General features: G+C 37.6%; 1 protein-coding gene across 1 annotated transcript in view; it reads left to right on the forward strand.

Annotated features, from left to right (window-relative positions):
- LRBA (LPS responsive beige-like anchor protein) overlaps window positions 1-24,460 on the forward strand; it is a 746,329-nt gene that overhangs the window by 157,144 nt on the left and 564,725 nt on the right. Inside the window, exons 22-27 of the mRNA XM_068990001.1 lie at window positions 9,717-10,775; window positions 11,925-12,097; window positions 13,205-13,358; window positions 13,756-13,936; window positions 19,671-19,798; window positions 20,268-20,375. Coding sequence (XP_068846102.1) covers window positions 9,717-10,775; window positions 11,925-12,097; window positions 13,205-13,358; window positions 13,756-13,936; window positions 19,671-19,798; window positions 20,268-20,375 — 1,803 coding nt within the window. The remainder of the gene's footprint in view (window positions 1-9,716; window positions 10,776-11,924; window positions 12,098-13,204; window positions 13,359-13,755; window positions 13,937-19,670; window positions 19,799-20,267; window positions 20,376-24,460) is intronic.

Here is a 24,460-nt window from a genome sequence, read left to right on the forward strand (position 1 = left end):
ATAGGTGGGCAAGTGAGAATTTGTATTTGTATATATATGCACAAAAACACTCTGGAAAGATCCATAAATTAATAACTGATTGCCTGACTTTTGGGGAATTGTGCAGGTGAGGACCAGTGGTGGGAGGGAGATTTATAGGCCATCTAGTCTTTTATATTTGAATCATGTGAATTGTAGTGGAGAAATTCTTCCTTGACTCTCTTAAGATTCCTGACTGGACCTGAAAATTAACAGAGGTTATCAAGAGAAAAGCGTATGAATTTATTTAATATGTTTTACATCAAGTGGGTGTTTCATGAGGAAGTGAAGACCCAAAGAAACAGTTAAGTCTGAGCGTTTTTGTATTAGATTTGATGAAGGGTGGAAAGTCATGGATAAACATGGGAGGACAAAGGGTATGAGGACAGTACACCGCGGGAAAACCGTCAGGGACTGTCCATTCGGATTCTTCTCAGCATCCCTCTGTTGTTGAGATGAGGGTGCGCTTTTTCCTTTGGGTTTTACCTACCTCTCACGTAAGAAGCTTCAGGGACGAGGGAGTGATTCGAGAGTCCTTGTGACCTGCTTCAGGGGAGGATGAAGAGGGCAGAATCTTTCTTACACACAGTTTCTCAGATTCCTTCATCTTAAAAAATAGTGTCCCAGTGTTCCATATTTGGGGGTAGTGTATTGTGAACTCTGTTAAAATATACTACCTAGTTAAAAAAAGTTTTTGAGCATATTACATGGTGAGTGTATAGTGTTTATCATATACGTGACTTGTTTTCCTCACAGGATTGTTTCTCTTTGTTATAGAACATATAATGCTGCTTTGGTAACTAATTCTTTTAGGTGGTTTTCTTAGAATGGGCTAGGCTTTATACTTGATATCCCTCTAGTCAGGTTGTTATTAGGGTAGCATTTAAATGCTTAGGTTTGACCAGAATATTTAGATTTTTAACCAGGGTATTTTGCATAAAATAGATCAGTAAATATGTATAAGCTTATAAATACTTAATTTTCTTTTAAGCATTATGTCTTATGCTGTTATTGTTGTAAGCTGTTGCATCAGAGTCTCTATAAAAGGTTTCCTCTTGTGTGGTTATGATCATCTTGAGCTATGCTTCCTAATATCCCATATGGATATTCAGCTATTTTTGAAGAAAATTATGTCTTATTTATCAGCTGTGGAAAGGTTGGTAAGTTAAGAAGTTAGCATATTATATACAGCTGTTATTCCAAAGGAAAATAACATCTAATAAAAACAATGAATTTGCTTACAAAAAGAAAGCTAACTCCTAAACATTGTTAACGTTTAAAACAACCTAAATTTTATAGGTAAAATTTTTTAATACATAGGTTAGTAATGCTAATCTCTTAATATATTGCATTCATCTTTTATCTCCTAATTAGTGAATTTGAGTGTCTATTAAGTTGAAAGTAATGGCTAAAGAAACATTATAGTTACTAGCTCATGAGTATCTTTCGGAGAAGAAGAGTCAGACACGACTGAGCGACTTCCCTTTCACTTTTCACTTTCATGTATTGGAGAAGGAAATGGCAACCCACCCCAGTGTTCTTGCCTGGAGAATCCCAGGGATGGGGGAGCCTGTTGGGCTGCCGTCTATGGGGTCACACAGAGTTGGACACGACTGAAGCGACTTAGCAGCAGCAGCATGAGTGTCCTTAGTAGCTTATGGTAGTGATTTCCAAACATGGCAAACAGCTGTCGATTAGCTATCAAATGATTGTGAAGATTAATGACTAGTCTTTTAGTGAAGTAATTTAGAACAATATCTAGTAATTAATTAGGAATTATCAGTCACAAATACTTCTAGGAAAACAGTATCAAAAAAGATAACAACAGTGATAATTACTCAGTTGTCATTTAGGTTTTCAACTACTGGAGTAAATTAAAAGGCTTAAAAATCAGCTTCAAAAATTTTAAATGCATTTCTAATATTCATATTTGCAAAAAAAGAATAAACAAGTTGGTTTGCTTAGGGAAGACAAAACACTGTTTTAGGACAGATTTGACTACAAATCTGTTTGTCACAAAAGGAAATACATTCCTGTGGCACATTAAGTACACCTTTATGAAACTGTACTTTGTGTTGAATTGCAGTGTGTATTATATAAACCATTTCCTTGTGCTTGAAAATTTAATGCTAAATATTACTTCTTAACCTATCTTTTCAAATGGCCAGTTCAAAGTTTCTCTCCTCGGCCTGAATACAGTTAGAATGTGAGAAAGAACTACATTACAGAGACATATGTACTATGTTTCACCTTGAGAATGAATAGTCTCTTAGCAAATGATTGAAAGACAGTCATGGGAAGTTGTAACTTAAGTGAATACTCTTCAGAGCAACATGAAAAGTCTCTCTTTAAGAGAGAGTTTGTGATAGCAAAAATATGTCTCTTCTATTGGCCCTGAAGGGGACATGGAAATCCAAGAGGAATTCTTCAAGTTGTTTATAAACTTGCAGGGAACATCACTGCATAGAGCATTGCAATGGGCTACAGGTAATATGAACGTTTTGTTTCCCTGTTGCTATGATGTTAATAATCTCAATAAAAGCATTAACATAAAAGTGAATGATTTTTTTCAGGACTCTTATTCATACATTTTTTTCTATTAAGTTTTTATCCTATTATGCTGTATTTGCTGTGTGCTCAGTCACATAGTCATGTCTGACTCTTTGCAACCCCATGGCCTGTAGCCCGCCAGACTCCTCTCTCCATGGGATTCTCCAGGAAAGAGTACTGGAGCAGGTTGCCATTTCCTACTCCAGGGTATCTTCCTGACCCAGGGATTGAAAACCCATCTCTTGTGCCTCCTGCATTGGCAGGTGGATTCTTTACTACTGTGCCACCTGGGAAGTCCATTTGTATCCTATTACCAAATTTAAAAAAAAATGTATATATAGTAGTAGTATTTAGATGTAATCACATAGATCAGATATTAAGTTCTTGAAATGTCCATTAAATTCCTATTGTATACCATTTTAAGATGACTAACATTTGTTGTAAAAATATATTGAGCAAGTATAATCATAACAATTTGAAATTTTTCCATACTGTTTTAACATACTGAATGAGTTTTATAGTGAAAGTAATGTAAGTTCTAACTTTTTAGTCTCAAATCTGTTCTATTTATTCTTTAAAACAGTGCTCTTTAGTATAGGAACATACTTGTTTTGAAATGGATGACAGTTTTTTACTGTTAAGTTTCTTTTGTAGCATTTGAACTAGGGGATAGCATTTCCTCCTCACATTAGGAGTGTAGTTATTGGTCTTAATGTAGGATGAAAATTATCCTTACTATACAGTGTCTCAGTTTGTTAGTTGAGTTAAGCTGGCAAGTTAAACACTAACATTTAATGCATTTTGTATTGAAACTCAACATAAACATGCCATGAAAGGATTTTGCAAAAATAAAAAAAATACCCAGGATACAGGGAAGAGGAGTAGGGTAAATAACAGTCAAGTTTAGAGTCTGTGGATCAGCTGGGTAAGTTGTATTAATTTAGGTTTGGGGCAAGTCAGTCATAAGCTTAGTATGGGGAAAGCCAAAAATCAACTTCATTTTCATTAAAAAAAAAAAAAAAGTCTCACATTTCTCAGAACTCACATCCCTCAACTGTTTGAAGCTAAAGATTAGGGCTTGTATGTGCTGCAAGCAACAACCATTAGAAACACTGAGTAGAACTTTGATTTTGACATCTTGATACTTTCCCCTACTGTGCGCTATTGGAAAACAACCCCAACCTGTTCTGCGAGACTTCTAGGGAGAGTAACACAGAGGATTACTGGTCTTGTTTTATATTAGCAAAATGGAAAGGGTGACTAAGAGACTGTGTGTTGAATGCAAAGGTGACACTTCCGTCCCCTGCTTCCCACGTGGTTCCTAAAATATAGGCACCAGACCCTTACCCTGCAAGCAGGACCTTGAGGATGCGGCTTTGGGTTGTCAGTGTGCCTTCCTGTCTTAGGCCCCACCCAGATCATTCTGTGGTAGAGGTACAAGTTGATTACCTGCTGTAGGTTAAAAAGCTTTTTAACCCCTTGGCCTTTAGCCCCGCCTTGTGTTAATCATAAGGAAAGAACCAAGTTATACAAGAAAGTTAAGGAGATAGAGACAAAGCAGATAAGTGGTAAAAGGCAATTCAGAGAAAACAGATAATATAACGAGAAGAAACAAGATGGAAGAAAAACAGTTAACACCCCGGACAAACGAGTAGGTTCTAAAACATGAAACTAGAATTGAGTCCTGCTCTGTCTGATATCAGTAATAGACAAAGAACCACCGCAACACCTATTGAAAATGAATGATAGTTGCAATAATGTCACGCACATACATAGCTTACTTTGTATATTGTATCATTTTAAGCATTTTACATACAAAACCTCATTTAATCTCTCAGTGACTACGTGCTAATAATGTGTTACTATTACTATACTGTTAAGGAAGCAGTTAACAGTAAAACCTCTTGCCAATGCAAAAATATCCTCTCCTTAAAATGTAGAAAAGAATTTGTTGTTGTTGTTCATTTGCTAAGTTATGTCTGACTCTTTGCCACCCCATGGACTGCAGCATGCCAGGCTTCCCTGTAGAAAAGAATGTAACATTATTATTACTAAATAAAAAGTGTTACATTAGAATATGATGTGTGTATATCATAGGCAATCCACTAAAGAGATTACAAAGGAAAAAATAAATTTCATTCTCTTATATGGCCGGATATAATCCATTACATACATGTTATTGTTTTTATTAAAAAAAATAAATTCTTGTGTATTTTTGACAAACTGGAGGTTACATCTTGGAGGCAAGCACATAGGCTTAAACTCTTACAGAGACAGGACACCATCATTCTTGATGTATTTGAAAGAAATGGCTCAAATGCCCCCAGGAAAGATATCCTAGGGATACAAAACTAGCAAGAGGCTTATTATCTTTTAAAAAGGTTTAAATACATCTCCAGGTACCAGAGAAAATATTTCCAACTTCAAGTTTTCTATAGGAAAAACCACAGGGGAGAGAGGAAATTTCCTTTCCCTTTTGACACCAGCGAAAAATTTAAACTATGAAGTTTGTATTTACCCTTCTCAGAGAGGAAAAATATGAGCAGCAGAGAAGTGAAGTGACTAGTGCAGAGTCACATAAGAGAAGTGGAAACCGTGTTCAGCGGTTAGATGAGGCACTTCCCAGATGATAGAACCAAAAGACAAAGCAGGTGGAAAATCGAGAAATGGCAAGAAGAGTAGAGGACCGATCAGCGCCTTGTCAAAAGAGAGAAATCCTGGGAGTGAGAACAGGGGAGAGAGAGGGGACGGGGGTATGAATTAAGTTATTCAGGAAAAATTCTCAGAACCAAAGGATATTCATTAGTAGGTTGGAAGGGCCCAGTGGGTATTTAGCACCATGGGTCAAAATAGACCCGTACCAAGAATCATTGTGGGAATTTCAAAGCACTAGCAACAAAGAAAAGACTTTGTAAAATTTCACAAAAAAGAACAAAGTAAATAAAAATAAGTCATATGAATGTTCATGAATCAGAAATACCTCTCAGACTTCCCAACAATAAACACAGAAAGAAGACAATCAAGGCGTAACTTTCGTATTCTGAAGGTAGATGTTTTCCAACCTGTGATTGTATCTGCCCTTCAAGTGTGAAGGTAGAGTAAGTTTACCCTTCAGTTCAGTTCAGTTCAGTCGTGTCCGACTCTTTGCGACCCCGTGAATTGCAGCACACCAGGCCTCCCTGTCCATCACCAACTCCCGGAGTTCACTCAGACTCATATCCATCGAATTGGTGATGCCATCCAGCCATCTCATCCTCTGTCGTCCCCTTCTCCTCCTGCCCCCAATCCCTCCCAGCATCAGAGTCTTTTCCAATGAGTCAACTCTTCGCATGAGGTGGTCAAAGTACTGGAGTTTCAGCTTTAGCATCATCCCTTCCAAAGAAATCCCAGGGCTGATCTCCTTCAGAATGGACTGGTTGGATCTCCTTGCAGTCCAAGGGACTCTCAAGAGTCTTCTTCAACACCACAGTTCAAAAGCATCAATTCTTTGGCGCTCAGCCTTCTTCACAGTCCAACTCTCACATCCATACATGACCACAGGAAAAACCATAGCCTTGACTAGACGGACCTTAGTCGGCAAAATATAAAAATTTCAAGCGGGCAGTGGAGGAAATACTGCACCCAAAGGGGAGAATAGAACAAAGAAGATACAGGATGTAAGAGACAGGAGAGAGATGAAGGGATCTCCAGGATTCCAGTGAAGGGAGGTCCCAGGATGGTGGCATTGAGATAGGGGGAGCTGTTATTACTGAAATGACAGATGCCTTTGTAAGATCTTTTTAAAGCCTGAGGACAAATTACCCACCGGAGATGGGTCCATGTTCTCATGACTGCTTGTCTTGACAGTGTGGTGAATAGTTCTTATTCTCTCTAGTCCTGCTGCCTACATCACCTGAAGATTCTCACTTCACCCCTCAAACATGGGATCTACTGTGCTCTGCTTCTGAGAGTAGAATTGTAAGCTTAGAATTGGCAAGTACAAAAGTTTTTTTGTTGGACCTTATTTATGCTAAATACCCACTACCTGGCCCCCACTAGCCCTCAGAGATCTTTTATCCTTTGTATTTCCCGGTGTTTCCTAATGACCTTGCCTATAGACATAAGTAGTCTTCTATATCCTCTTAGAGAAGCCGGAACCCGCTCCGGTACACAGATCCTATGTAGCTTGTCTTCTCCGGGAGCCTTAGTTAACTCTGGGAACGTTGGCCTTTCTTTTAGTTGGCTAGGTTTATGCTCTACTTAGAATCTCAATCTAAACATTCTAGGTATGTTTACCATATAGGTAGTAAAACTATTAAAGTAGGAAACAATGAGTAGAAATACGATAGTGATTTCCTCTTGTTGGGAGTTGGTGAGGTTCAGAGTACAACTGGGGATGGACGCATAGTGGAATTGCGAGGTATGTTCTGTTCCTTGACATGGGTATAGGTACATGGGGCTAAAAAATTACTCTTTAACCATACATGTAGATTCTATATATTCATATTTATTGGTGTATTTTATAATAAAAATTTAAAAAATCCTCAATTTGAGTAAAGTCAAACCCATGGTTATTCACAACAACTCATTCTATAATACTGTTGTGTTGCACATGATTATGTATTAATATGTCAGGACAGATATTATACCATGTATGCTAAGTCGCTTCAGTCGTGTCCGACTCTGCACGACCCCATAGACGGCAGCCCACCAGGCTCCCCCATCCCTGGGATTCTCCAGGCAAGAACACTGGAGTGGGTTGCCATTTCCTTCTCCAATGCATGAAAGTGAAAGGGAAGTCGCTCAGTTTGACTGTTAGCGACCCCATGGACTGCAGCCCACCAGGGTCCTCCATCCATGGGATTTGCCAGGCAAGAGTGCTGGAGTGGGGTGCCATTGCCTTCTCCACCATCAGAATACAATTCAAAGTCTTGTACTCAGTTTATGATTCTCTGCAACCATAAAGCAGGGGCTCCATCTCCTACCTCATCATCTGCAGTCTTCTGGTGGTTCTTGTTCCTGAAATGTACCAAACTTACTTTGGCTCCAAGGCCTTTGTGTTTGTTCTTCCTTCAGCCTGAAAGTTTTTCGATATTCGTGTAACTTTCTTTCTCACTTTCTCTGTTCAGACATCTCCAGAGACCTTCCCCAGTTCCCCCCGCCCCCGCTTTTTTCTTAAATTTTTCTTATTATTACTTGACATTATCTTGTATGTTCGTGTGTTTATTTTTCATCTGTTCCATTAAACATAGGCACCATGAACTGTGTATTGTTCACCACACAGTGTCTGGTGTGCTGTAGATAATTCAGTAAATTTTTCTCGGATGAATAAATGAGGAATTCATCAATGAAAATAAAGAACTTAGTTCAAAGATGATAGCCTTCTGGGCATTGAAGAAATTGATATTTTATTAATGTTATTATGCCATTTTACTCTTTAGTGTTGAATATAAGCATTTCATTTTGAAATATTCAAAAAAGTTCCCCACATATTCAAAACTAGGAAAATATTTATTTCCTAAACATTTTAGTTTTAGATATACCACATTATGGGGAGACCCAGGTTCGATCCCTCAGTTGGGAAGATGAAGGAGGGCATGGCAACCCACTCCAGTACGCCTTCCTGGAGAATCCCATGGACAGAGGAACCTGGTGGGCTACAGTCCATGGGGGTCACAAAGAGTCGGATATGACTGAGCAACTAACACTGTCACTCTAGCACATTATGGCGAGACTATACTGTATGTGTCATACGTAAAGGCTAGTTACCAACTATAGAGAAACTGTGTACATTGTGCATTATTTATAGTTTTGTTTGCATTATATCTGCCTGCATACAAAAAGGCCTGTGAATCTTTGGGCGTGGAAAATCATCTTTTCATCCTTTTATCTACCATCATCCTCCCGTACTAGGGCTCAATAAAGGTTTGTTGACTACAAGGTTCAATTTACTGTGTTTATTATAATAATAAAGGTTACATAAACACTTCTAGCACTGATAAACTCTAATTATGCCTATACCTTCTGCATGTATTTTGGTGATGTTCACATTGAAACTTGCTAGTGGCAGTCACATAATGGTGGCCGTGAAAGTGAAGTCATTTAGTCGTGTCTGACTCTTCGCGACCGCATGGACTGTAGCCCACCAGACTCCTCCGTCCGTGGGATTCTCCAGGCAAGAGTACTGGAGTGGGGTGCCGTTTCCTTCTCCAGAGGATCTTCCCGACCCAGGGATCGAAGCTGGGTTTCTGCATTGCACACAGAAGCTTTACCCTCTGAGCAGCCAGGGAAGATTCCAATGGTGGCTATAATGTAATAATATGTCATGAAATAACATAAACCTTTGACATTAAAATCACAGAACTCTCTCTTATACTTAAACCTTGAAATTTTTCCATTTAGTTGGGCAAAATGCTAATAAGCATGATACGGGTATGTTCACAGGGCTGAGTATATAGTAATCTCTTACATACAACTCTACAAGTGGATGGATGAATCACATGGATGAATTAACTGGAACTTTCAGACCATTTGTGATCAGTTCAGCTTTGAAAATTATGATTGACCTTTGGGGAATGGTTGGATCTTTTTATTTCATTGCTAAAATAATTTATATTCTTTACCTTAGTATGAAGTTATTTTCATAGCTGAATAAATGCAGAGAGAGCAGCTATAATATATAACATATATAATATTTAAGTATATAATGTGCATCATATATGAAGTGAACATAACTGATGTTTTTGATCTCTGCTGAGAATAAATCATGGAAAAATGGGTTTTCATTGCTTTTTAAACAATATATTACATAGTGCACAAAGGACTTTCCAATGGTTCATACTTAGATCTTGGTATAAGATATACAGGTTAGTAGAATAATATACTGTTTTCCTGTACATATGTCTTAAAAATATGATCTAAATAACTGTGTTCTTGTTATTGATTGATGCCATGCTACCTGTTAGCATTGATTAGCTATACTTTTTTTGATAATTTAGATTTTTGTGGTTGATACCTTTTATTTATCATTTCATAAGATGTTATAGAAAATTGTTTCTTGCATCATATAAACCATGTGTTGGAAAAATTGAACACTTAAATTTTATGTTTTGTTTGCTCTGTTCATTTATTTTTTGTGTGTATTTTGACTCTGTATATTTTTTATCTAGGTCACTTTTGAAATACACAAAGAAAACCTTGCCAATATATTAAGGGAACACCAGGGAAAAGTTGATGAAGAAACAGGGCAGTGTTCTTCAAGTCCAGTTCGAGCAGTCTCTGGTGTTAGCAGGGAGGTTAATGTTTCAGTAGGATCCCAACAATCAGATACAAAGGATTCTCCTGTGTCTTCTGATATCACTAGAAATAGTGATGAAAAGTCAAATATTGGACAGACAAGCTCAGTAGAAGCTGCATCTAACAGTGAACTGCAAATTCCTGCTACATCTAATGAAGAAAGGACAACTGGGCCAGAAAATGAGGATTTACTGGATGAAGTCCCTTTAGAAGAAACACTGATAAATGAAACAGTTAATGCAGATAATTTAGAAAGATCTTCTGACGTAACAGAAGCTGTGACCATTTCCTCTGATTCTTGTACAACTGGCAAAGATACAGTGACTGTCAATGAAGTAACTGCTTCCATCAGTTCTCCTTCAGAAGAAGATGCTTCAGAGGTGCCAGAATTATTAGATAAGTCTATAGTAGAGGAAGAAGATGATGATGATTATGTAGAACTGAAGGTAGAATGTAGACCCACTGAGGAAGCTGGTCTCCCCACAGAGCCCCCAAATAATAGTTTGTCTCCAGGTGCTTCTGAAGCCAGTGAGAGAGTGGATGCGTTTAGTGATGACCATAAATTAATGTTTCAAGGGGAAGAGGCTGTAAGTAAGAAACAAACTGACGCTGAAACTCAAGATCCTAAAGATTCTGGAATCTTGCTTATGACAGCACCAGGGGCTTCAGCTACCTCACCAGATGCGACTGGTTCCCAAGCAGCTGTACATTCGGACATTGGTCATGTGTTGGAGGAACAGGAGAAAACTAACTTCACTGGAGAAACCAAACTAAATAGTGATTCTCATGGTAATATCTTTGAGTCTCCTACTACTTCTGAGCATAAGATTGCTAAGTTGGATGTTTCCAATGTTGCTACAGATACTGAGAGACTGGAATTGAAGGCCAGTACAAACATGGAAGTGTCCCAGCCTCCTCAACCTGTGCTTGAGGTGATCATATTTATTATTTCCTTGAACTACATTTGCATTGAGTTGAAATAGAATAAGTGTATATACTTACATTCTATTTTGTTTTAAAGTTGGTTGATAACCTGTTTGCAATTACATAAATGTGGTGAATATGAAGATTTCATTTCTTATCTTCAGCAGGGTTTGATTTTTAGTGTGAGTTTGTTAAGTGGCAGCTTTTATTGTTAGTTTCACTACAGTATCATTAAAAGTTACTACTTTCAAGTTTCACTGTTAGCCTATTTTTAGCTTTTATAAAGCAAACTTTGGAAATACTTTCCTTTTGCCCTTTATTTGATGACCCCAGTCGTAGTTAGGACATTAGTTTTTCTGCTACCTTCCTGCAGAACCACCTGCTTTGTATAATTTTATGTACAAACTATGCAGTTTAAAATTGTTCCATGAAGTCTGTTTGTGAGCTGCAGGAGCCTTTGTGAGATTCAGAGGCAGAGCTTTCTTCTTGACCAGTATCTCAGAGGGATCCATGACACCACTGAGGCTCCATGTTGTCATTTCCCACTTGATTCAACTCTTACTGTTCTCCTTCTTCCTTTTTTGTTGGTTTGGTCTTCATTCTATTGTCTTTATTTTTGTTTTTTCTTTTCTTTTTTTTTTTTTTCTCTATGTAATCTTTTAATTATTCAAAATATGAAGTCAACTTAGTATATTTCATCACACATCTGTCCAGGACCAACAATGGGCAAGGAGATAAGATGCTGTGGTTGAAAGGGCATAAGACTTGTAAACAGCAAGCTGTGAACTTGAATCCCAAGTTAGCCAATTGTTGTTTTTTCTTAATTCCAGCTAATTCATAATCCAGATACAGCCTTTCTTTTATGTCACTACTGAAAATCCAAAACTTGATTCATGTATAAAATGCTGTATTAACTGGTGATAACACTAACATGGTTCCAGGCCAGTTACTACTGAATTGTGCTAGTTTAGCATTTTTTGTAACTTTGCTTTAAATGTATCATTGTCATTATTCATTAATAATTTTTCTCTTATTTGGTTCCTTAGTGTCTTGAAATGTGAGTATTTGTTAGGTGAATTGCATAGACTCTATTAGATATTAATGCCTTCTTTTGCAGTTGAACTTACTTTATTACTCTTTTTAACTTTCTCTATTAGATGTCAAGGCAACAAGAGCAGCCAGGGCAAGGAACAGCCGACACAGTTAATGGACAGAGGAGGGATTCCAGGTCTATGTTCCGTATTCCTGAGTTCAGATGGTCTCAAATGCATCAGCGTTTGCTCACTGATCTATTATTTTCAATAGAAACAGACATACAGATGTGGAGAAGGTTTGTCCATTTATTTATCATAGAAGATGTATATAAATTTTAGTCTTTGTTTTCAAAGAAATTTATTTAGTTAACATTCTGTAGTTAACTATAGTCATTTGGTTCAAAAGTAGGATATAAATTATTTCTGTGGTAGGATTTTATTGAATTAATGTCTATTCTCTTTAACAAAAGTGAGGTATCATATTTATAATACAAAAACTTGAAAATCAGAGATTTTTCTTTTAAAATACTTGCTGAAGATTTTCTGTGACATATTTTATATCATATAATTTGCCTGAATGTACTCCAATACTCTTGCCTGGGAAATCCCATGGGCGGAGGAGCCTGGTAGGCTGCAGTCCATGGGGTCGCAGAGTCGGACACGACTGAGCGACTTCCCCTTCTCTTTTCCCTTTCATGCACTGGAGAAGGAAATGGCAACCCACTCCATTGTTCTTGCCTGGAAAATCCCAGGGACGGGGGAGCCTGGTGGGCTGCCGTCTATGGGGTCGCACAGAGTCGGACACGACTGAAGTGACTTAGCAGTAGCAGGTCTGCCAAATGCATTTATTTCTAGAAGAAGTGAAAAAATGGGATTTAGGTAAAACATCTAATTTTCCAGTGTATTTTTACTATAAAAAGTCTGCGTATTTTAGATTATCCTCCGTTGTGTGATTTATGATTTTTAAAAGTGCCTAATTTGTTTATTGTTAGTTGTATTCTACTCTTATTCTGTTTAAAAACATTTCATGGCGTTATCTAAGAAAATGTTACTAGGAAATTCATTTTTCATAGCACATGTAACACCATTTACCTCTGAGTTTTTGTGGCTTCAAATTTTGCTCCTAATTTAGAGTAATTTAGTTCAACTTTTATATCAAGTGTAAGATCAATAGTATTTACTGTTCAGAACTGAAAAAGAGCACAGATCGTAACCACTGATATGGAATGGTCTGCATATTCTGAGGAAGTGTACGCCCCCCAGAATGCCTGCTTGCATCATTATATTTCCTCAGCTTTCAAGATGAAGCGAAGAAAGCATCTCTTATGCTCCCTTCCCTCAAGTAGGCAACTCTGATTTCCTTTCTTTAGCATTGTGAGTAAACATCATTTATCTTTGGACAGCCATTCAACAAAGACAGTTATGGACTTCGTGAATAGCAGTGATAATATCATCTTTGTACACAACACCATTCATCTCATCTCTCAAGTGATGGACAATATGGTCATGGCTTGTGGGGGTATACTGCCATTGCTTTCAGCTGCTACGTCGGCTACAGTAAGGACTTTACTATGTAAAATTGGTGGGAAAACATGACTTATATGTTCTGATTGATTAAAACTTAAATGTGGTGGTTCTGTAATTCAAAAACAGCAGAATCTGTTATAATTACTTGAAAGGACCTTAGACTCTGTCCCAGGAATGATGGCACTAGAGAATGGTTAATTATCAGGGATGAATTAGTTAGTGAGGAATATGACTGACAGTGTTTCACCTGAATGTATGCTTTTGTTTTTTTTTTTTAGATGAAATGATAAGGAAATTCCTCTGTTGAACTAGATTTATAAAAGCCAAACTTTTTATAAAATTTAGAAATTTGGGGAATGTATCTCATAAAATTGAGCTTTTTCAGAATATATATATATATAAAAATGTCAAAATTTATTCCCTACAGCATGAGCTGGAGAATATTGAACCTACTCAAGGGCTTTCAATAGAAGCCTCTGTGACATTTTTGCAGAGATTAATTAGCCTTGTGGATGTACTTATATTTGCAAGTTCTCTTGGCTTCACTGAAATTGAAGCTGAAAAAAATATGTCATCTGGAGGAATTTTGCGGCAGAGTCTCCGACTAGGTGAGCTGTTAAACCCCATTACTTAGGAATTTACTTAAATTTTCAGTAATACAGACATATTATGTTGAATATTTTCTTTCCCCTGTTGGTGGGAAAATATTTGCTAGGCAGTTTGTCTTATGATACTTTTAACTTCCAAAGAGTAAAGGACTGTGTATGCACTGGCTATAGTAGTACTGGTAAGGGTGGATTGAGGAGGAGGCTATGTTTTAAAAATTCTACAAAGTTGATTCTGATCAGCATTACTCCCCGCAGCCCCCAGTCTCCTTTTGCTTTGAAGTACTGCTTCTCTACTGACAGAACGTGGTCCACTGGAGAAGGGAATGGCAAACCATTTCAGTATTCTTGCCTTGAGAACCCCATGAACAGCATAAAAAGGCAAAATGATAGGATACTGAAAGAGGAACTCCCCAGGTCAGTAGGTGCCCAATATGCTACTGAGATCAGTGGAGAAATAACTCCAGAAAGAATGAAGGGATGGAGCCAAAGCAAAAACAATATCCAGCTGTGGATGTGACTAGTGCTAGAGGCAAGGTCTGATGCTGTAAAGGCAATATTGCATAGGGACCTGGAATGTCAAGTCCAAGAATCAACGCAAATTGGAAGAAGTCAAACAGGAGATGGCAAGAGTGAATGTCGACATTCTAGGAATCGGCAAACTAAAATGGACTGGAATGGGTGAATTTAACTCAGATGACCGTTGTATCTACTACTGCAGGCAGGAATCCCTTAGAAGAAATGGAGTAGCCATCATGGTCAACAAAAGAGTCCGAAATGCAGTACTTGGATGCAATCTCCAAAACGACACAATGATCTCTCTTCATTTCCAAGGCAAACCATTCAGTATCACAGTAATCCAGGTCTATGCCCCAACCAGTAACAGTGAAGAAGCTGAACGGTTCTATGAAGACCTACAAGACCTTTGAAAACTAACACCCAAAAAAGATGTCCTTTTCATTATAGGGGACTGGAATGCAAAAGTAGGAAGTCAAGAAACACCTGGAGTAACAGACAAATTTGGCCTTGGAATGCGGAATGAAGCAGGGCAAAGACTGATAGAGTTTTGCCAAGAAAATGCACTGGTCATAGCAAACACCCTCTTCCAACAACACGAGAGAAGACTCTACACGTGGACATCACCAGATGGTCAACACCGAAATCAGATTGATTATATTCTTTGCAGCCACAGATGGAGAAGCTCTATACAGTCAGCAAAAACACGACCGGGAGCTGACTGTAGTTCAGATCATGAGCTCCTTATTGCCAAATTCAGACTTAAATTGAAGAAAGTAGGGAAAACCACTAGACCATTCAGGTAGGACCTAAATCAAATCCATTATGATTATACAGTGGACGTGAAAAATAGATTTAAGGGACTAAATCTGATAGATAGAGTGCCTGGTGAACTATGGAATGAGGTTGGTGACATTGTACAGGAGACAGGGATCAAGACCATCCCCATGGAAAAGAAATGCAACAAGCAAAATGGCTGTCTGGGGAGGCCTTGCAAGTAGCTGTGAAAAGAAGAGAAGCAAAAAGCAAAGGAGAAAAGGAAAGATATAAGCACCCACCTGAATGCAGAGTTCGAAAGAATAGCAAGAAGAGATAAGAAAGCCTTTCTCAGCGATCAATGCAAAGAAATAGAGGAAAACAACAGAATGGGAAAGACTAGAGATCTCTTCAAGAAAATTAGAGATACCAAGGGAACATTTCATGCAAAGATGGGCTCGATAAAGGACAGAAATGGTATGGACCTAACAGAAGCAGAAGATATTAAGAAGAGGTGGCAAGAATACAGAGAAGAACTGTACAATAAAGATCTTCACTACCAAGATAACCACGATGGTGTGATCCCTCACCTAGAGCCAGACATCCTGGAATGTGAAGTCAAGTGGTCCTTAGAAAGCACCACTACAAACAAAGTTAGTGGAGGTGACAGAATTCCAGTTGAGCTATGTCAAATCCTGAAAGATGATGCTGTGAAAGTGCTGCATTCAAAATGCTAGCAAATTTGGAAAACTCAGCAGTGGCCACAGGACTGGAAATGGTCAGTTTTCATTCCAATCCCAAAGAAAGGCAATGCCAAAGAATCCTCAAACTACCACACAGTTGGACTCATCTCACATGCTAGTAAAGTAATGCTCAAAATTCTCCAAGCCAGGCTTCAGCAATATGTGAACTGTAAAATTCCAGATGTTCAAGCTGGTTTTAGAAAAGGCGGAGGAATCAGAGATCAAATTGCCAACATCCGCTGGATCATCGAAAAAGCAAGAGAGTTCCAGGAAAACATCTATTTCTGCATTATTGACTATGCCAGTGCCTTTGACTGTGTGGATCACAATGAACTGTGGAAAAATCTGAGAGAGATGGGAATACCAGACCACCTGACCTGCCTCCTGAGTAACCTGTATGCAGGTCAGGAATCAACAGTTGGAACTGGAGATGGAACAACAGATTGGTTCCAGATACAAAAAGGAGTACGTCAAGAGTGTGTATTGTCACCCTGCTTATTTAACTTCTATGCAGAGTACATCATGAGAAACGCTGGGCTGGAAGAAGCACAAGCTGGAATCAAGACTGCTGGGAGAAATCTCAATAACCTCAGATATGCAGATGACACCACCCTTATGGCAGAAAGTGAAGAGGAACTAAAAAGCCTCTTGATGAAAGTGAAAGAGGAGAGTGAAAAAGTTGGCTTAAAGCTCAACATTCAGAAAATGAAGATCATGGCATCTGGTCCCATCACTTCATGGGAAATAGATGGGGAAACAGTGTCAGACTTTATGTTTTTGGGCTCCAAAATCACTGCAGATGGTGACTGCAGCCATGAAATGAAAAGACGCTTACTCCTTGGAAGAAAAGTTATGACCAACCTAGATAGCATATTCAAAAGCAGACACATTACTTTGCCGACTAAGGTCCGTCTAGTCAAGGCTATGGTTTTTCTAGTGGTCATGTATGGATGTGAGAGTTGGACTGTGAAGAAGGCTGAGTGCCGAAGAATTGATGCTTTGGAACTGTGGTGTTGGAGAAGACTCTTGAGAGTCCCTTGGACTGCAAGGAGATCCAAGCAGTTCATTCTGAAGAAGATCAGGCCTGGAAGTTCTTTGGAAGGAATGATGCTAAAGCTGAAACTCCAGTACTTTGGCCACCTCATGCGAAGAGTTGACTCATTGGAAAAGACTCTGATGCTGGGAGGGATTGGGGGCAGGAGGAGAAGGGGACGACAGAGGATGAGATGGCTGGATGGCATTACCGACTCAATGCACATGAGTTTGAGTGAACTCTGGGAGTTGGTGATGGACAGGGAGGCCTGGCGTGCTGCGGTTCATGGGGTCGCAAAGAGTCAGACACGACTGAGCAATTGAACTGAATTGAGTCCTCAAATTTTGATGTGATTCATACACATGGATCACCAGATGATATTCTTAAAATGCTGGTTAGCTTATAGAGGTCTGGGATGAGGCCTAAAATTGTCCTTCTAGTAAGTCAGGTAGTGTTGTTGCTGCTTCTCTTGGAAACACACTTGAGTAGCAAGGTTCTAAACTACCATTGTTCAAATGCAGCCATTGATCCAGATAAGTTGTGATGAAATTGATATAACTATTAAATCTCTGCTCTTGTCCTGGAGGCAGTTCTTCCTTCAATTTTTAAGTGAAATCTGAAATTCCTTAGGTGAAGAAAAATTGTTTTTCTCTATGCAGAATATTTCCTGTATCTAGTTGTAAATACTGAGACTTTGTTAATGATTTGCTTATTAAATGGAGAGAAGTAGGTGGATAAAAGGGGACCAAGAAATGAAAGCAAAATCTTTAGGAACCATGGCCATGTAAAGACAGATTAATAAGATACCTATGAAAATATAATATCAAAATTGGAAAGTCTAATTAGTTAATAAAATATTTCCCCATATTTAGCAAGAATATCTATACTTAGATATTCAGACATACTTAGATTTTTTTGGTACCATGATTATTTTCACTCAAAATACGATTCAAAGTACTTTTAAACTCGGAATGCTCTAAAGAACTTGGTATACTATTTTTAGGACATTGTTTTAAAATCCTAGTTAAGAGTCAGATGGTAAGCATGACAAAACAAAAGCTTTCATTTACTATTGTTGCATGTCATTTCTCATTTTCACATTGAGTCAGTAGTCATTTTCTCCCATTCATTCATTTGTATTTTCTTTTAATCATGAGGAAATTTGAGATCAAAGTAGTTATTTAACTTAATGAAAATTCAGACACTCTAAATTGGCAGAGTTGGAATTTGAATATAGTTTAACTAGTATTGCTGTTCTTTCTGTTACAGGATATACCATTAAACTTTATATCAATAATACAATTAAAATATTTAGAACCCATTACTTTGTATATGGCACTTTTATACCTCTCCACTTCCTGAAAAGAGTACATTTGTAGAATTGAAAGTAGAAGCGTACACTAGCAATGCTTTGGTATACTCAAGAAGTATGAAATTCAGTAACTAGGAGAATACTGTCTCCCTCTATTTCCATAACTATAGAAGAAAATAAAGGAATACCTCAGTGTGCTCCAGCACCACATGTTCTCCTTGTTCAGGACCACTTAACAGCACATGGTAAGCCTGGTGACAGCAGTCCAGATGGTTTCATCCCTGGCCTTCTCACTCCTGTGTTCGTGAAGTTGGAAGTGAGAAGGTCAGATGGCGACGGTGAGAATAAACTGTACTACTGAGACTGATACTAGGCGCTCCAGTGTGGTTTCTAACTTCGTGATGCAGACCCAGACTTGATGCTCTGCAGCCTGTGAGAAAAGCAGTTGGAACGTTTTTTGCTGGGCCTGACCCCAGACTGCACAGAGTTGTGTTCCATGTTCTCCCTCCCTCCCTCTTCACTCTGTTCCTTGTCTTTCTCCAGCTTCTGTGGCTCTCTTTGGGCACCTTTCTGAATACTCTCGTTTTTCAATTCTGTGTGTGTAGCTGTATGATAGTCAGCTGGTGCTTGAGGTTATCACCTAAGTTTGCTATTTTATTCCTAATTTGCTCTCCCAGTCTTGTGGAGACAGATACTTTTAGGGATACTGATTTGGCTGGGATTGGAGATGATGACATGATATGAATCAATTCATACTCAATTGTGTATTACCTAAGTCTTTAAAGTTCACAGTTAACATCTGAATAACTTGAGTTAACTGCCTGATAAGTGAGATGTTTAGAGAGGTAATTTTGGATTGTATATTAATCACAATCTCCTTTTTGTCCCCTACCTTTTAAACCGTTTTAATGAAAGCCAGTAGAAGATAGTCCTTATAAATAAATATTCCCTTTAATGCTATACCCTCTATCAGTCCCTATTACTATCATGCTGTAATCATAAAAATTTTAAGAAAGACGTGCAGGTTTCTAGTTTAACTGTTGTACTTTAGTGAAGATAATAGAGGGACTGGTTGATGGCACTGTGATTTACTTTGTTTTCTTACACTTTTAAAATCTTTTCTTCCCTATCTTTTCCCCCATAAAAGATTATTTCAAGTAACTTATGTGAGATCTAAGAAACAGTATAAGGTTCTTTTAGCAGTGGGCCCTAACAGAGTGGCTACCAGAGTCAGAAAACAAACGGTAGGTGATAAAGCCCAGGGATATTTTAGGAATTTGCTGAAGGTGATCTGTTTCGAGTAAAATCTTATGCAACTTATATAGGTGGGTTTTGTCAGTTCCGTAATCTTAAATACAATGTTTTCCTAAATTGCAGTGTGTGCAGTGGCAGTAAGGAATTGCTTAGAGTGTCAGCAGCAGTCACAGCTGAGAAATAAAAGCGAAGCAGGAAAAAGCCAGAAAATGGCCCACAGCCTGATTCCCACTGGGAAATCTGCTGCGAAGGTAAGCCTGCAGAATAATTAATTAAATAAGAAAGCATTCTCTTATTTTACAGTTAAGATCTTAAATTTATTTGTTCATTTCAACATAAAGTTAAATAAATCTGACAGAAGTCCTAAAATAGTTGTTTTAGTCTGTGGACATAACCTTCAAATATTTGTGTTTGAGTATACAGTAAAGATTTGCTTATACTTAATCTTGTCTGGTTTTCCAAATGTTTACTTTCCTTGTGTCCATGATACTTTTCCCTCCAGATACTTCAGTTTGTGTTTCACGCGCTTGTTGAGTTAAACGCATGCAGTTCTTTTTCCTTTCATGGCTCCCTTCTATACCCACCCCTCTGTCCTGGCACCCAAAAACAGAAGCGAGGAGGAGGAGACCAAGCTGGGAAAAGATGTTGTTGCCCACGGAATAGTGTGTTATTTTTAAAAATATCTCTGCAGTGTGTGTTTATATGTTTTGTCTTAAATAGAGTCCAGTGGACCTTGTAACTGGTGGTATATCTCCAGTGAGAGATTTTGACAGGCTCTTACAAGACATGGATATTAATCGACTTCGGGCAGTTGTCTTCAGAGACATAGTAAGTTCCAGTATTTCTTTCACATATTCTCTTAGCTGACACATATTTCCTCCTAGGCCCAAAGTATTGAGAGTGAACCCTTTTTGTGGTATAAAATCGTCAAGTAGAAATAAGAAGACTTAGATACCAGTTGTCTTGACAATGATTTTAGAATCTTAGAAAGTATTACTTATATACATGGAGCTAATATATCAGAGTGTTGCTACTGATAACAACAGCACATTATTAGATAGTAAGCATTCTAAGTGCTTTATGTATTATCATTAATTCCAACAACTTCTTGAGTTGTGTACTTTGTAATTCCAATTTTATAAGTGAGGAATTTGAAGCACAGAGAGTTCATGTAACTTTTTTAAGCTAATGGAGCTAGAAAATGATAGGATTCAAACTCATCAGTCAAACACCAGAACCTGTGCTTTGAAAGTTTTATATGATATAAAAACATGATGATATATGGCAAAACCACAATATTGTAAAGTAATTAGCCTCCAATTAAAATAAATTTATATTAAAAAATAAATTTAAAAAAGTACATGACAAAATGTTGTTTATGGTATTTTAAGTATTTTAAAGGTGAAAGGTTTGTTTTAGCTAATTTTGAGACATAATATGGCAGAATTTCATGTAGAAATTGTAATGTTGTTTAAAAAAACATAAACATGAAAATTAAAATCATTTGTGATCCTGCTCACATGGATTTGGAGTATTATCATTAATATTCACTGAACTCTTACTGTGTGTTGAGTACTAGGCTGCTCTATACTATACATAAGTTTTTTAAAAATAAACTTTATAACTTCAGTTTTAATTTTCCTTTTTCTAGTGTTTTACTTCACTCTTCATTCTTCATGAAGTTTGCAATTTGTTAATAGTAGTTATTAGCTATAGCTAATAGTCTTAAACACTTATTGTATATTAAGCATAAGACTGGATGATTGATAATGTATTATCTCATTTAATTCAAAGAATACTTCTGTGAGAAAGATAGCAGTATTAGCTTAAATTATCTGCTTAAAACCACAAATAGTGGTAGGTAAAAGTGGATTAAGGGCCTAAGGAATCTGATTCTTGAAAACTTCATATTAACCATACTTCAAATTTTCATCTTAACTAACATCTGTATATACTTAATTATGCTCCCTCTCTGGATCTCCGGTTTTTGCTTTTTGGTCACTGTATTATTCCTTTTATTAACAAAGCATCACCTTTGTGGTTTTTGAAACCCACTGCCTGTGGTCTACTGTGGAACCAAATATTGCTGCTTCCTTCTTTCCGCATTCTCTTGGAGCAGTTGTTGAGTCTATTGCCCTATAACTTTGTATTTCCTAAAATGAATTTTAAAAATCTACAATAAGTGATGTAAGTCTTTGGCTTTAAAATTTTTCTAATGATTTTCCTATAGCATTTAAAATGAAATCAATACACCTTACCCTGGCTCTTATTATATCACAATATTTGGACAGAGAATTAGAGTGTCTCCTATGTCTATCATGTCATTTCTGAAAGTAAGAAATAACTTTAATTTTTTTGGTAATTAGAAAAGTGATAAAGTCATCGTATAGGACTTTTACCTAAGGGAAAAGAGCTTATTTCTCGGGCTATATCCAGAGCCTATTCTAGCATAAGCAAACTTTGAAGAAAAAGGAAATTACCTAAGATTGGGGATATAAATAAATCATTACCTAGAACTTAAGAGCTAAGGTTTTTAATCACTCTAATCTGAGTTCAGATTTGCTTTTGCATTTACTGTGTGCCCTTAGGTAAATTACTTAACTTCTGTAGGCCTCATTTTATGTATATGGGTTAATGACTGTAGCACAGTGCCTGACTCACAGTAAGTATTTAATAAATGACAGCTACAGTTGAAAACAAATTTGTTTTGGGAGTTAGATCTTAAACATAAGGATCTATGCGATATTTCTTATTTAGGCATAAAACAGGCATACCCTGTATACTTCATACTGTAGTTACTAAACATTGAACATGCTAAGGGACTAAATAAAAATTTCAATTCAGTTCAGTTCATTCGCTCAGTCGTCTCCAACTCTTTGCGACCCCATGAATCGCAGCACACCAGGCCTCCCTGTCCATCACCAACTCCTGGAGTTCACTCAGACACACGTCCATTGAGTCAGTAATGTCATCCAGTCATCTCATCCTCTGTCGTCCCTTTCTCCTCCTGCCCCTAATCCTTCCCAGCATCAGAGTCTTTTCCAATGAGTCAACTCTTCGCATGAGGTGGCCAAAGTATTGGAGGTTCAGCTTTAGCATCAATCCTTCCAATGAACACCCAGGACTGATCTCCTTTAGAATGGACTGGTTGGATCTCCTTGCAGTCCAAGGGACTCTCAAGAGTCTTCTCCAACACCACAGTTCAAAAGCATCAATTCTTTGTCTCTCAGCTTTCTTCACAGTCCAACTCTCACATCCATACATGATCACTAGAAAAACCATAGCCTTGACTAGACAGATCTTTGTTGACAAAGTAATGTCTGTGCTTTTCAATATGCTATCTAGGTTGGTCATAACTTTCCTTCCAAGGAGTAAGCGTCTTTTCATTTCATGGTTGCAGTCACCATCTGCGGTGATTTTGGAGCCCCCCAAAGTAAAGCCTGACACTGTTTCCACTGTTTCCCCATCTATTTCCCATGAAGTGATGGGACTGGATGCCGTAATGTTAGCTTTCTGAATGTTGAGTTTTAAGCCAACTTTTTCACTGTCCTCTTTCACTTTCATCAAGAGGCTTTTTAGTTCCTCTTCACTTTCTGCCATAAGGGTGGTGTCATCTGCATATCTGAGGTTATTGAGATTTCTCCCGGCAATCTTGATTCCAGCTTGTGCTTCTTCCAGCCCAGCGTTTCTCATGATGTACTCTGCATAGAGGTTAGGGAAGCAGGGTGACAATATACAGCCTTGACGTACTCCTTTTCGCATTTGGAACCAGTCTGTTGTTTCATATCCAGTTCTAACTGTTGCTTCCTGACCTGCATATAGGTTTTTCAAGAGGCAGGTCAAGTGGTCTCGTATTCCTGTCTCTTTCAGAATTTTCCACAGTTTATTTTGATCCACACAGTCAAAGGCTTTGGCATAGTCAATAAAGCAGAAATAGATGTTTTTCTGGAACTGTCTTGCTTTTTTGATGATCCAGCAGATGTTGGCAATTTGATCTCTGGTTCCTCTGCCTTTTTTAAAACCAGCTTGAACATTTAGATAGGTATAAATAATTTATAAAACATTAAGAAGACGAAACAGGTTATTTGCCTACATTGTTAATGTTGATACCATTGGTAGCAGTTATTGTAATAGATGGTAGGATTATGTGGCAGAAGAACATAGGAGTTTCTGGAGAAAAGAGTATGTTAATTTAAGAAAGGAAAAATGAACATATCTTTTCTATCAAGACTAATAAGATGTTACACATGAACCTAAGAACTACCAAAGATTCTTGTCAGATTATAGATATATCTAATAATCCTGTTAAGTGGATATTTTCAGTAGACTCTGAAATTTAATTTTTCCCTGAAATTGTGTCCAAAACTTTTGATAATCATTAATTGATAACTTTAAAGCCTTATTTGTACCAGTTGTTTCCATTTATTTATCTCCTAGGCAACCATGTTCTTTATTTTGTTTATCCTAAATTTATCTGCTACTTGAGTTTCAGAATTTGATGGACAAATTTTGACTTTTTCCTTTAGGTTCAAGTGTATTTTTAAAAGTTATCAAAATTAGTAATGTGTGCAATGTTCCTTTGAAAATGGGGAATTTTTATTAGGTGAAGCGGTGATTGATATGTATAGGTGATCTGTAGAGCTGAGATGAAGCCTGAACCTCTTTAGAGATCAGCCTGGTTTGTCCTTTTCTTTCTCCAGACACTGTATTAAGTCCTGGACACTTGTTTGTCTATCTTCCTTTGAAATACTCTTGAGAATTTCTTTAGCATCTAGTTCTGTCTCTGATAACCTCACTTTTAATAATCTCAAATGTTTGTCTTTTAGGAAAACTGTTATTCTGATTTTTTTAAAACATAATTTAATTCTTATGGTTGGAAGTAAAAATAATGGTTCATATATAATTATAGTTGT

Source organism: Capricornis sumatraensis, chromosome 17 (assembly GCF_032405125.1).
Source record: "Capricornis sumatraensis isolate serow.1 chromosome 17, serow.2, whole genome shotgun sequence".
NCBI classification, from domain to species: Eukaryota; Metazoa; Chordata; class Mammalia; order Artiodactyla; family Bovidae; genus Capricornis; species Capricornis sumatraensis.